The 13,540-nt window shown below is 42.9% G+C and overlaps 1 protein-coding gene across 1 annotated transcript in view; it reads right to left on the bottom strand.

The window, feature by feature from the left end:
• Positions 1 to 13,540, bottom strand: part of greb1 (growth regulating estrogen receptor binding 1) — a 375,097-nt gene that overhangs the window by 185,035 nt on the left and 176,522 nt on the right. The window contains exons 5-7 of the mRNA XM_068017603.1: positions 4,733 to 4,915; positions 3,852 to 3,998; positions 1,754 to 1,894 (exon numbers count right to left, since the gene is read on the bottom strand). Of these exons, the coding sequence (XP_067873704.1) occupies positions 1,754 to 1,894; positions 3,852 to 3,998; positions 4,733 to 4,915 (471 nt within the window). The remainder of the gene's footprint in view (positions 1 to 1,753; positions 1,895 to 3,851; positions 3,999 to 4,732; positions 4,916 to 13,540) is intronic.

Below are 13,540 nucleotides of genomic sequence, written 5' to 3'. Positions count from 1 at the left end.
ATGAGTTATACAGTTCCAGCATAACTCCCGCGCCACCTCCCCCCCACTCCCCCCACACCCTTTTATTCTATACCTCGGCTAATAAAGGAGAGGATTCCATATGCCTTCTTAACCACCTTATCGACCTGTCCTGCTACCTTCAGGGATCTGTGGACATTCACTCCAAGGTCCCTCACTTCCTCTACACCTTTCAGTATTCTCCCATTAATTGTGTATTCCTTTGCCTTGTATGACTGCCCCAAATGCAACACCTCACGCTTCTCCAGGTTGATTTCCATTTGCCCCTCTTTTCTGCCCACCTGACCAGTGCATTGACATCTTCCTGCAGCCTGCAGCTATCTTCCTCGCCATCTACCACACAGCCAATCTTTGTTGTTAAGAGAGACTTGGGTGTACTCATACAAAGAACACAAAGTTAGCATGCAGGTACAACAAGCAATTAGGAAGGCAAATGTCATCTTGGCCTTTATTGCAAGGGGACCGGAGTACAAAAACAAGAAAGTCTTGCTACAATTGTATGAGGCTTTGGTGAGACCACACCTATAACCTTCTTGAACTGCTGCAGTCCATCTGGTGCTTTGGTCTCCATATTTATGAAAGAACATGCTTGTCTTGGAGGAGGTACAACGAGGGTTCACTAGCTTGGTTCCTGGGATGAAAGAATTGACCTATGATGAGAGGCTGAGTAAATTAGGCCTATACTTTATGGAGTTCAGAAGAATGAGAGGTGATCTCACTGAAACATAAAAGATTTTGAAGGGGCTTGACAGGGTAGGCACAGAGAGGTTGTTTACGCTGGCTGGGGAATCTAGAACAAGGGGGCACAGTCTCAGGAAATGGGGTTGATCATTTAGGACTGAGATGAGGAGAAATGTCTTCACTTAGCAGGTTGTGAATCTTTGGAATTCTCTAGCCCAGTGGGTTGTTGATGCTCCATCACTGAATATATTCAAGGCTGGGATTCATAGATTTTGAATCAAGAGATATTGGTGGGTGGTGGAGGTCAGGCAGAAGAACAGCCACGGTCATAATGAATGATGGAGCAGGCTTGAGGGGTCTCAAGGTCTTCACCTGCTCCTGTTTCTTATGTCCTTATAGTCAAGATGCAGAAATCAGGTTTGTACTGATGTGGTCAGTTCAAATTTCCAAGTTTCCAAATGAATGACAACTGAAGGTCAAAAGGCATTTTCAAATACATGGCAATGATACATGCAAAGAATACACTACCCACTCTTGTATGTTTGTCACTGATATATAAAGGAATTGTATGCAGTTAAATTTACAACTACACCCTGAAGTAATTAAGTCACTGAGTATTAATTTATTATCCAAAATGAGCTGTGAATCCTGATGAACGTTACAACTGAAAGAAAAATAGAAGGACTTGCATTTATATAGTGCCATTCATGACCTTGGGATTCCCAAAGCGCTTTATAGCCAATGAAGCACTTTTGAAGTGTGGTCACTGTTGTAATGTAGGAAACATGGCAGCCAATTTTTGCACAGCAAGCTCCCACAAACAGCAATGTGAAAATGGCAGATAATCTGTTTCTTTACTGATGTTGATTGAGGCATAAATATCAGCCAGGGTATAGGGGATAGCTCCCGGACTCTTCTTTGAAATAGTGCCATGGGATCTTTTACATCCACCTGAGAGAGCAGACGTGGCCTTGGTTTGAAGGAGGCCACCTCTGACACCAACTGAGCCACGGCTGACAATATAAGAAAGTGCCCAGACATGCAATTACTGTACCTATCACTGAAGGCCTTGACATATTTGGACTGGATAAGTTGTTGGTCTTCATTGCATTTTGGTGCCTGGATGAATCTCTATTGTTAAGAGTTGCAGAAACCCCTGCAACAGCTCGAGAGACAGCCTGATCTGTTGGTGCTCCTGCAATCACAAACAAGTCTGGTCAAAGGCTTTGCTGTTAAGAAAAGATTTTTAACAGACAGGAATATAAGGAAGCATCATATTCTTAATAAAATAGTTTTTGTATTCTTCAAAATTAGTAAAATTGAAGTGCACAATAAAATGTTAATACTCAGTGAGAAAATAAGAGGAGTTCTCAGACAAACACAGAAGTGCTAAGATATATAGACTATCCTTTACATGTATACTGCCTTCTTGTCCCCGTGTAGGTTGCCACCAGGATCGGGGAGGTTCTCCCTTCCCCTTTCCCTTGAGGAATACAGGACAAGAACACTAACCTTCCACTTTGCCAGCAATACCATAAGATACAAACAAAGCTTCCAACATACTAACAATACGCTGTCCAGATACACACAGACCCTCCACTATACTGCCAACAATTTTTTTACTACAGAGGAGCTGCCAAAGTAGTTCCTCTAACCATGCATTCAATATAAAAAATACTTTTTAAACACAATTCTTTACAATAAAAGAGACTGCATGGCAACGTCTAACTAAAAATGCCACATAAAAATGGCACCAAAAAACTACTCATATAATCAAAACAATAATAAGGAAGGAAGACTTTCACTTATACAGAGGCTCTCCCAACCTAAAGACAGCCCAAAGCACTTTACAGCCAATGAAAAACATTTGAAGTATAGTCACTGTTGTAAGGTTGGAAGCATGACAGCTAATTTATGCACAATAAGCCCCCACATACAGCAATGTGATAATGACCATTTTTTTTTTTAAAGTGATGTTGATTGATAACTATTGGCCAGGACTCCCTTGCTCTTCTTCAAAATAGTGTCATGGGATCTTTTACATCCACCTGAGAGAGAAGATAGGACCTTACTACCAACTCATCCGAAAGATGGCGCATGTAACAACGCAGTACTGCATATCGGTACTGCACTGGAGTGTCAGCCTAGATTTTTGTGCTGAAGTCCCTCAAGTAGGACTTAAAGCCACCAACTTCTGACTCAGAAGCAAGAGTGCTACCCACTGCATCAAGGCTGACATAAGTCGCAACGACACAGTGTAAAAATACCCTAACAAATAAATCCAGTTAACAATGCTATTGTCTTCCATTCCCAAAGATCTGCAGAATTAACAATTTCCAGTCTACCCAAGTTTCCTTATTTTGGCTGCTGTTGGTCTCGCGCTATTCTGATTTATCAATTTTTTCTCTGAATCAACTCTCAAAATTATGAAGCCACTTGCATAGATGCAAACATTTTTAACACTTTTCTGCACTCTACCCTAACTAATCCTTCAAACAAAAACATAAAGCACAGCTTTAAAAAACACAAAATACAGAATATTACACACTAAAAGACCTGTGGAAACCATGGTTTATATAGAAAATAGTGGACTCAATGTCATAAACTGGTATTGGGGTATTGTACGAATTTGTGCGCTCAGTGTGGAGCCTCAGCTGCAGGGTGCGTATCAGGAATTTGGATAGAAAAATGGAGGTGTGGGGATGGGGAAGCTTGTGCCCAAAATTCTGAGCAGAGGAGCCTCCACATCAAGAGTGTGGATACATAAAATCACCCCTAACTGCTTCACTTATGCTTGTCAGACAGGTCTGGTTATTTTATAAATAGCTTATTAAGTGGAGGCACTATGCAGTGAAATTCAATTCTGGTAGAGCCACAAAAGAAAAATTAGTGGATTGACTACCTTCAATATCACCACCACCACCAACCCCCCACATAATTTTCCTCTGCATTGACTTCAGTAGAAAGCAAATTCAGATAAGACATATAAAGGACGGCTGATCTGCCACTGCCACTTTTCTGCCCCTGCCAAAGTTATATTTCACCACCCCTGCCCCCTCTAATTGGTGCTTACAAATTTGAAGATTTAAATTAGCCATATGGGGACCCATTGAAAAGAACAGTGATAGAAGTTATGAGACAGTCTAGAGCACCTGCTTGCTGAAATCCCGTTAATGCATTCTGATTAGTTCCAACAATGCTTTCTGTTGATGCTACTGTAGTGGACGAGGCTGGACTCTCAGGTGGTTGTGAGGGAATGCTAGAAGTGGAACTCGAGGATGACTGCTGTGTCCTGCCCTCTGTTAAAAATAAAAGTGAATTTTTACCAACATGGTCAGTTTGAATTCTTCAATCTTACAAACAAGCTATGCTTGAGATCGCTTTGAGACTGTCACCAATATAACAACAGCAACAACTTGCATTTATATAGTAGCTGTAATGTAGGAAAACATTCCAAGGTGCTTCACAGGAGTGTAATCAGGCAAAATTGACACCAAGCCAAAGGTAATGATATTAGGGCAGGTGGCTAAATGTTTGGCCAAAAAGGTAGGTTTTAAGGAGCTTCTTAAAAGAGGAGAGGGAGATGAAGATGTTTAGGGAGGGAATTCCAGAGCTTAGGGTCTTGATGGCTAAAGTCACGGTCACCAATAGAGCAGCAAACAAAGTGGGGATGAGCAAGAAGCCACAATAGGAGGAAAACAGAGTTCTCGGAAGGTTGTAGGGCTGGAGGAGGAACAGAAATAGGGAGAGGTGAGGCCATGGATGGATTTGAACATGAGGGTGGGAATTTTAAAATCAAGGCATTTGAGTGGGATTCAGCACTTTGTTCCTTTTTGAAATGTAAAATAGGCATGCAAGACATTCTTCAAAATGGCAACATTTCAGCACGAGACCCCAGAATCAACTAAAACAGTCTTTCCTCAGTAGTGATCGGTGAAAATTTGTTTTCAACAAAACCTGGTTAATAGGCTTGCTGTACTCATCTATCTTGTTCTGGATTTTTTTTTTACAAACTTCATAATTCAGCTCTCACCTGTGCCCTTCCAACAGATTAAGGGTCCTTTAGTGAGACAGCCCTGTGCATTTTTAATCAGATAGCACTTTAGATGCTTTTGCTTCTTGGGCTGGGTGATCAGTTTCAGGTTGATGTGATTGGAAAACTCAGTGAAATAACGAAATCCTTTTTCTCCACAGCCAATGCAATTGCCAGAGAAACCTACAGACATTGAGGATAAATGTAGTAAACAGAAATAAAGATTTGTCACAAACCTTAATAAATAAAAATGTTCAAGCTCATTTTACACAGGACCCTTGCAACTGGTCATAGAAGAGACTTTTTTCCCCTCTGTCGTGATTGCATTAAGATCCAGGTAGCAGAGATTCATTTGATCTACTACCAGAATGACCTCTATTTTTGAGTTGTAGATTGATTTTAAAGCATTCAAGTACTTCAGTTCTTTTCGGATATCAGGTTATATATTTAGTATAATACTAGTACATTTAGATTTACAAGTACCAGATTACTGTTGATGAATAGAAACTGTATTTTCTCATGAATAACAGACTTGAGGCCCTCATGATCTACATAAAAAACCTACTGTGGAAAATAAAAGTGCACCATCCATAATGGTCTAATACAGCTGGGAGAAGCAACAATTCAATGGCACAATGAACACTCTTTGGTGACAGACTTGCAGGATAACACATCCATATTAGTGAGGGTCCTCTCCTAATGGACAGTGACTCTTCACCCAAAGGGATTTTCATGTCAATATTAAAGAGATTCCCATCCTCCAACCTTGGCTGGTCGCAAAATATAACACAGCAGTCATTCCAATATTCCAGGAAAGCTTAAACAAAAATAAAATACTGTAGATGCAGGAAATCTGAAATAAAAACGAAATTTGCTGGAAATTCTCAGCAGGTCTGACAGCATCTGTGCAGAGAAGCAGAGTTAATGTTTCAAGTCAGTGACCTTTCATCAGAACTGACAAAAGTTAGAAATGTAATAGGTTTTAAACAAATAAAGTGGGGGTGGGGGGAAAAGAGAACAAAAGGGAAGATGTTGACAGGACAGAAGGTCAGAGAGATTAACTGACAAGGAGGTCATGGGGCAACAGCAAAGAGTTGGCTAATGGTGTGGTGAAACACCTTCCCTTGTGTTCTCTTTTCCCCCGACCCCACTTTATTTGCTTAAAACCTATTACATTTCTAACCTTTGCCAGCTCTGATGAAAGGTCATTGACCTAAAATGTTAATTCTGCTTCTCTCTCCACAGATGCTGCCAGACCTGCTGAGTATTTCCAGCATTTTTTGTTTTTATTCCAGGAAAGCTCGTCTTGTAAACTGAAGGCTTCAAGAAAAAGTCAAAAATATGGACAAAAAGTATGCAAGATGTTTAATGCATGGACCAGCTCACTGCTAAAAACCTTCAATATACAATCAAACAATAACAAACTAGCTTTAAGAAATTCTCCAAAGCAGGCAGATTTCCCTGTTGTACTCATTTTGTACGAGTCGAAGAGACTTAGCAGTTGGCAGGAAAAAAGACAGAAGCGCAAGGGGAGAGCCAACTGTGTAACAGCCCCGACAACCAATTTTTTCTGCAGCACCTGTGGAAGAGCCTGTCACTCTAGTATTGGCCTTTATAGCCACTCCAGGCGCTGCTCCACAAACCACTGACCACCTCCAGGCGCTTACCCACTGTCTCCCGAGACAAGGAGGCCAAAGAAGACTCATTTTATATCAGTGACTAACAAACTAGAGGGGGTAGAACCTCACCTGAACTCTTGAATGTGGGACTCGATGATGATTAACATGGATAGTGTCTCAAATGATACATGTACACTCTATTCTCAGATCCATTATAGATAGGAACATAGCAGCAGGCCATTCAGCCCATCGAGCCTGCCCCGCCATTCAATATGATCTTGGCTGATTTTCCACTCCAATGCCTTTTTCCCCACACTATCCTCATATCTATTTATGTCGTTTGTATTTAGAAATCTGTCAATCTCTGCTTTAAACATACTCAATGACTGAGCTTCCACAGCCCTCAGGGGTCGAGAATTCCAAAGATTCACAACCCTCTGAGTAAAGAAATTTCTCCTCATCTCTGTCCTAAGTAGCTTCCCCCTTATTTTGAAATTGTGTCCCCTGGTTCCAGACTCCCCAACCAGGGGACACATCTTAGCTGCATCTACCCTGTCTATCCCCTTTAAGTATTTTGTAGGTTTCAATGAGATCACCTCTCATTCTTCGAAACTCCAAAAAATACAGGCCCAGTTTCCCCAATCTCTCTTCATAGCACAGTCCCGCCATCCCGGGAACAAGTCTGGTGAACCTTCTACGGCAATAATATTCTTCCCTAAGGTAAGGGGACCAAAACGGCACACTCCAATTGCTGTCCAACCAAGGTTCTATACAATTGAAGCAAGACTTCATAGACGAGATAGATGTGTAGCAGACTGTGTAGCAGTCAGCATTGTCACATATGTCCATGTTCTGTTTTTTGTAGGCTTGCCTCAAGACAAAGCAGCATTCCTTATCCTATGGAAGTAGACAGAGGACATTGGTGCAGGAGTTCTTCACGGCAATGTCTCTAATCCAAATCATTTTCAGGTGTTTTCTCAACAGCCTTCCCTCCATTTTAAGGTCACGAGTGGTGCTGATCTCTGATGAATCTATAGTTTGCAACTCCTTTTGTAACATAATAACATTAGGAACAAGCTATTCAGCCCCCCAGATCTGCTGTGCCATTCAATTATATCATGACTGATCTGCACCTCAGCTCCATTTTACTGCTTTTACGCCATATGCTTTTGATATCCTTCTCTAACAATCTAACTCGATCATGAAAGTTCCAATTGTCCCAGCATTCACAGATCTTTGGGGGAAGAGAGTTCCAAATTTTTCCAACCTCTTATGTGAAAACATTCTTCCTGATTTCACTCCTGAATGGCCTAGCTCTAATTTAAGGGGAGACAGTAGCCTAATGGTAATGTCACTAGACTAGTAATCCCAGAAGCCCAGGCTAATGCTCTGGGGACCTGGGTTTGAATCCAACCATGGCAGATGGTGAAATTTGAATTCAATTAATAAAAAAATCCTGGAATTAAAAAGCTAGTCTAATGGTGACCATGAAACCATTATCAATTGTTGCAAAAACCCATCTGGTTCACTAATGTCATTTAGGGAAGGAAATCTGCTGTCCTTACCTGGTCTGGCATACATGTGACCCACAGCAATGTGGTTGACACTTAAATGTCCTCTGAAATGGCCCAGCAAGCCACTCAGTTTCTCAAGGGCAATAAATGCTGGCCTAGCCAGCGACGTCCACATCCAATGAATAAAAAAAATAAATTTCAAACTTATGTGCTTGATTCCCCCACCAGAGGTAATATTTACCTCATAAAATCCTTTTAATATTTTAACCACCTTGATCAGATCACCCCTCAATCTCCTAAACTCAAGGAAATATAAACCAACTTTATGTAACCCTCTAAGCTCTATATCTTTCTGGTGAATATATGCAGCATCCTCTCCGAACCACTATATAATTCCTGAGGTGTGATGCACAAAACTGAATGCAGTCCTCCAGATGGGGTTTGACCAAGGCTCAATATAAGTGAACCATAACTTCCTCCCCTTTGTATTTCAGTCCCCTTGAGATAAGGGCCAACATTCCATTAGCCTTTCTGATAACTTTATGTACCTGTCCACCAGCTTTGATAATCAAGCAGCTCAAGTCAGTCTACAGCAGGGCTTCAGCAACATCAAGGTTTGGGCGAACAACTGGCTGGTAGTTGTTTGGTAGTATAGAACTTGAGTATTACTAAAAATAGAGACATGCTGTTGAAGCTTTTCATCTTGCACTCATCAGGAGTGCCTGTTTCAGTTAAACAAAATAAGTGACAGCCATTCGCTGGTTCATTCCTCAAGGCAATGTTTTGACTAGTCAGAGTCAAGATGCCTGGTTTAAATTTCAAACACAGCTTGGCAGTTAACTGTCAGTCACCTTAACCTGGTGCATTCCCCATGGCAATGCCTCTACCAATGAGTCCACTTGCCAACCAATCAGCACTCTTTTCTCATACAGTATAAAGTTGTTGCTTTCCCTTATATTGGTCTTCTTGCGAATTGTCCTGACGAAAAGCTTCAACAACATGTCTCTATTTTCAGCAATAACTGGCAGTTAATATTTTCACCACATGAATGCCAAGCTATAGCCACTTCCAACAAGAATAAGATCAGCTTACTCCCTCTGACCTTCAATGGTATCACCATTGCCAAGTCCATCACCATTAATATCTTTGGTGGTCACCACTGATCAGAAGCTTAATCGAATCAAATATCAACCATGGCTATGAAAGCGGGACAGCGACTGAGAAATCTTTAACAAATGTCTCATCTCCTGACCCCTGAAAGCCTCTCCATTATCAACAAATCTCACGTCCCCAAAACACTCAAGACATTTGACACAATCAAGGACACAGCAGTTCACTTGATCAGCAACAGACGCTGGACTCCATATTCACCCTGACCTCCACATAGTAAATGCTACAGTCACAATCTATTGGATGTACAATAACAACTCATCAAATTGGTTTCAACAGCACCTCCCAGACCCATGACCTCGCACCAAGAAGGATAAGAGCAGCAAGATCATGTGAACACCATCACCTCCAAGTTCTTCTCTATCATTTTATTTCATTCTCAAGATGTGGATGTCGCTGGCATTTACTATTCAAACCTCATTGCTCTGAGAAAGTGGCAGTGTTCCTTCCTGAACCACTGCAGTATGTGTTTGTAGCTTTTTGATGCAACTGAATGTCCATTGTAGAAGGCAGTTAAGCGTGAAACATGTTTCTGTGGAATTGGATTCACATATAGAATAGGCTGTATAAAGAGAGCAGGTCTTCTTCCAAAAAGGGCAAAATTAAGCAGTTGTGTTTTACAACAAGCATGAAAGATTTATGGTCACACTTACTGATGACTACACTTTTCAGATTTTATTACCTAAATTGAAATTCTTAGTCTGCTATGGTGGGATCTGAACTCACATTCTTCAAGCCTCTGGATTACTAGTCCAGTAACATAACCACCATGATACCATATCTACAGCAACCAGAGCTACTACTGAAATTTATGTCACATCTTTATTGTAGAAAATATTCCCAAAGTGCTGCGTAAAGGTGTAATGATAAAAAAGGATGTGAGCGAAAGGAGGAGATAGAGGAGGGTGACAAAAAACTTGGTCAAAGAGGAAAGTTTTAAGTAATGTCTTAAAGGAGGAAAGGTGCAGAGGTGAAAAGCAGCTAAAGGCACAGCAAATAATGGTGGATTAAGGGAGGAAACATTTAGGTCTGAGAGTGCCCAGCAGCAGGGACATGGCGAGAGTAAACATGGGTGAAATGGTCGCCTCTAAAGGTGATGCAGAATCAGACTTTCCAGCACTGCCCGTCACACCCCCACCCTGCACAATATGAATTACTGTAGATGTTCCAGAAAGTGTCAGGACTAGACAGCCACCACAGCAATGGACATTGCAGAAGCAACTGCATGGCCATCTCAGAAGCAGCATGAAGAAGCACAGGGCCACCTCAATTCCTAAAGGCTCCCTCTGAGACCCAACAGGCAACCACCACATTAACATCTTCCAATGAGTCAGATAATAGGCACACATAGAAGGGAATTTTATGCTCTCCCCTATGGTGGGTTTGGAGGCAGGAGAGCATATAATCAGGTGGGATGGTGCCAAGGAGGGGGGGGGGGAAACTGCTGAGAACCATCCCCCTGCCCTTGCTGCCAACCCCCCTACACATCCTCCCCCACAACACCCACCTTGTGAGACCCCTCCCGCCGTGACCAACCTGTGGCCTGGGTCCACAGCGCCGCACCTGGGCCTTGGGTGGGTGCTCCATTGGCAGCAGCCACTTCTTCTGTGGTGGCGCTGCTCAGTTAAAGAGCTGCCCGCCTCTGATTGGCCAGCAGCTCTCAGAGGGTGTGACTTCCATCGTTGGAGTCCTTGATCCTGTAGAAGGTTGTCCATTTAAGTGCCTAATTGGCACTTGATTCGGCAGGCCTCCCATTAGAAAAGGCAACACAGGGTTCTTGGTGTTGCTTTTGTCAGACGTCAAGACCCTTGTCACCTGGATAATATTCCAGCCATAATATGCAGGCATTAAGATGAAACAGTACATCAAAATATGGCACATCAGGTGAACATGGCATAAAATAGGGAAATGAATTGGTAGTATTTGATTCCACCTTTGTCTATGCAGCTTCTTTGAAATAATGAAAAATAAAGCAGCAAAATTATTAGTCAAGGTAGTGTAGGGGACTAAAACAAGAAATGCTGGATTCACTCAGCAGGTCTGGCAGCATCTGTGGAAAGAGAAGCAGAGTTAACGTTTCGGGTCAGTGACCCTTCTTCGGAACTGACAAATATTAGAAAAGTCACAGATTATAAACAAGTGAGGTGGGGGTTGGGCAAGAGATAACAAAGGAGAAGGTGCAGATTGGACCAGGCCACATAGCTGACCAAAAGGTCACGGAGCAAAGGCAAACAATGTGTTAATGGTGTTTTGAAAGACAAAGCATTAGTACAGATTAGGTGTGAATATACCTAATCTGTACTAATGCTTTGTCTTTCAAAACACCATTAACACATTGTTTGCCTTTGCTCCGTGACCTTTTGGTCAGCTATGTGGCCTGGTCCAATCTGCACCTTCTCCTTTGTTATCTCTTGCCCAACCCCCACCTCACTTGTTTATAATCTGTGACTTTTCTAATATTTGTCAGTTCCGAAGAAGGGTCACTGACCCGAAACGTTAACTCTGCTTCTCTTTCCACAGATGCTGCCAGACCTGCTGAGTGAATCCAGCATTTCTTGTTTTTGTTTCAGATTTCCAGCATCCGCAGTATTTTGCTTTTATTTTAGTGTAGGGGACTATGTGGGGGAAAAAGTTTTTTTGAGCGATTTGAATACATGTGGACAAGTTCATTTAAGAGTCAACTCAGGGACTTTATTGAATGTGTCCTGTGTGAACAGTTGGTGCAATACTCTTCTTGGCTGCAAAAGTGCTTTTGCAGCAGCACAGCAACAACCTTAGCTCAGTAAGAGCAATCCCCGAGTCAGATTGTGGAATAAGGTTCATTCCAGCACACATTCTAGGCTGGCACTTCAGTGCCGTGCTGAGGAAGTATTGGATGTTGCCGTTTGGATGAAATGTACCCCTGGGCACCATCTGCTTGCCCAGGCGGATGTAAAAAATATCACAGCACCACGTGGTGGGCCGAAGGGCCTGTTTCTATGCTGTATGACTCTATGACTATGACTCTAATGACAAAGCAGGGAATTTCTGCCCATGTCCTTGCCGTCCAACATTTGTCCATCAACCAGCATCACAAAAAACTGATTAACTGTTCAATCATCTCATTGCTGTTTGTGCGACTTTGTGCGCGAATAGGCTGTTGTGTTTGCCTAGAAAAAACAAGCAGTTGCATCTCAAAAGTAATTAATTGGCTGCGAAGCACTGTGGGACGTGCTGAGAACTTGAGAGGTGCTATATCTGTCCAGACAGTTTCCCTTGGTCACTGTCAGTTAGGTGGGCCAGGAAGAGTAGACACTGTGTGACATGTGGTTGTGGCTGAGAGGCTGCCTGGAACTAGTACCAGCTAATCTCTTTAGCAAACCTCTTTGATGATCTTCATCTTTAAGCATCAAAATCTGTTGTGGGAGCACTTTGAAAAAAACATCTTGTCTGGGATTTTACGTTGGGTGGGAGGCCCTGCCCACCAGCCAAAAAGTCAGTGGCGAGCCCGCTTCCGCCAGGCCTGGAAGTCAGGCTACAATTTTATGTGGTCCAGGTCCTTAATTAGCCTCGGGTGGCACTTCTGCCGCTCTGAGTCAGGAAGTCCCGCCTCCAAGAGCTGCTGGCCCATCAGCGGGCCGGCAGCTCTCAGTCCCAACAGTGCCACTGGGAGCAATGGCCACTGCCGGGACTGCAGCTAGAGAGTGGTGAAAGAGAGGTGCCAGCTGTGGGAAAAAGTTAAGTTTGTGGTGCCTCGCCAGGGTCAATTGCCAGGCCCTGGCGAGGCAAGCGGTGGGTTGCTGGGGGTGAAGTAGAATCCTCCATGGGGCACAGGGTGTCATTTTTGTCATTTTTATAAACGACCTGGATGAGGGTGTAGAAGGGTGGGTTAGTAAATTTGCGGATGACACGAAGGTCGGTGGAGTTGTGGATAGTGTCGAAGGGTGTTGTAGGGTACAGAGGGACATAGATAGGCTGCAGAGCTGGGCTGAGAGATGGCAAATGGAATTTAATGCGGAGAAGTGTGAGGTGATTCACTTTGGAAGGAGTAACAGCAATGCAGAGTACTGGGCTAATGGGAAGATTCTTGGTAGTGTAGATGAGCAGAGAGATCTTGGTATCCAGGTACATAAATCCCTGAAAGTTGCTACCCAGGTTAATAGGGCTGTTAAGAAGGCATATGGTGTGTTAGCCTTTATTAGTAGGGGGATCGAGTTTCAGAGCCACGGGGTCATGATACAGCTGTACAAAACTCTGGTGAGGCCGCACCTGGAGTATTGCGTGCAGTTCTGGTCACCGCATTATAGGAAGGATGTCGAAGCTTTGGAAAGGGTGCAGAGGAGATTTACTAGGATGTTGCCTGGTATGGAAGGAAGGTCTTACGAGGAAAGGCTGAGGGACTTGGGGTTGTTTTCGTTAGAGAGAAGGAGGAGGAGAGGTGACTTAATAGAGACATACAAGATAATCAGAGGGTTAGATAGGGTGGATAGTGAGAGTCTTTTTCCTCGGATGAGGATGGCAAACAC

The sequence above is a fragment of the Heterodontus francisci genome, chromosome 3 (genome assembly GCF_036365525.1).
Source record: "Heterodontus francisci isolate sHetFra1 chromosome 3, sHetFra1.hap1, whole genome shotgun sequence".
NCBI lineage: Eukaryota > Metazoa > Chordata > Chondrichthyes > Heterodontiformes > Heterodontidae > Heterodontus > Heterodontus francisci.
This window is presented reverse-complemented; position numbering and strand designations above follow the sequence as displayed.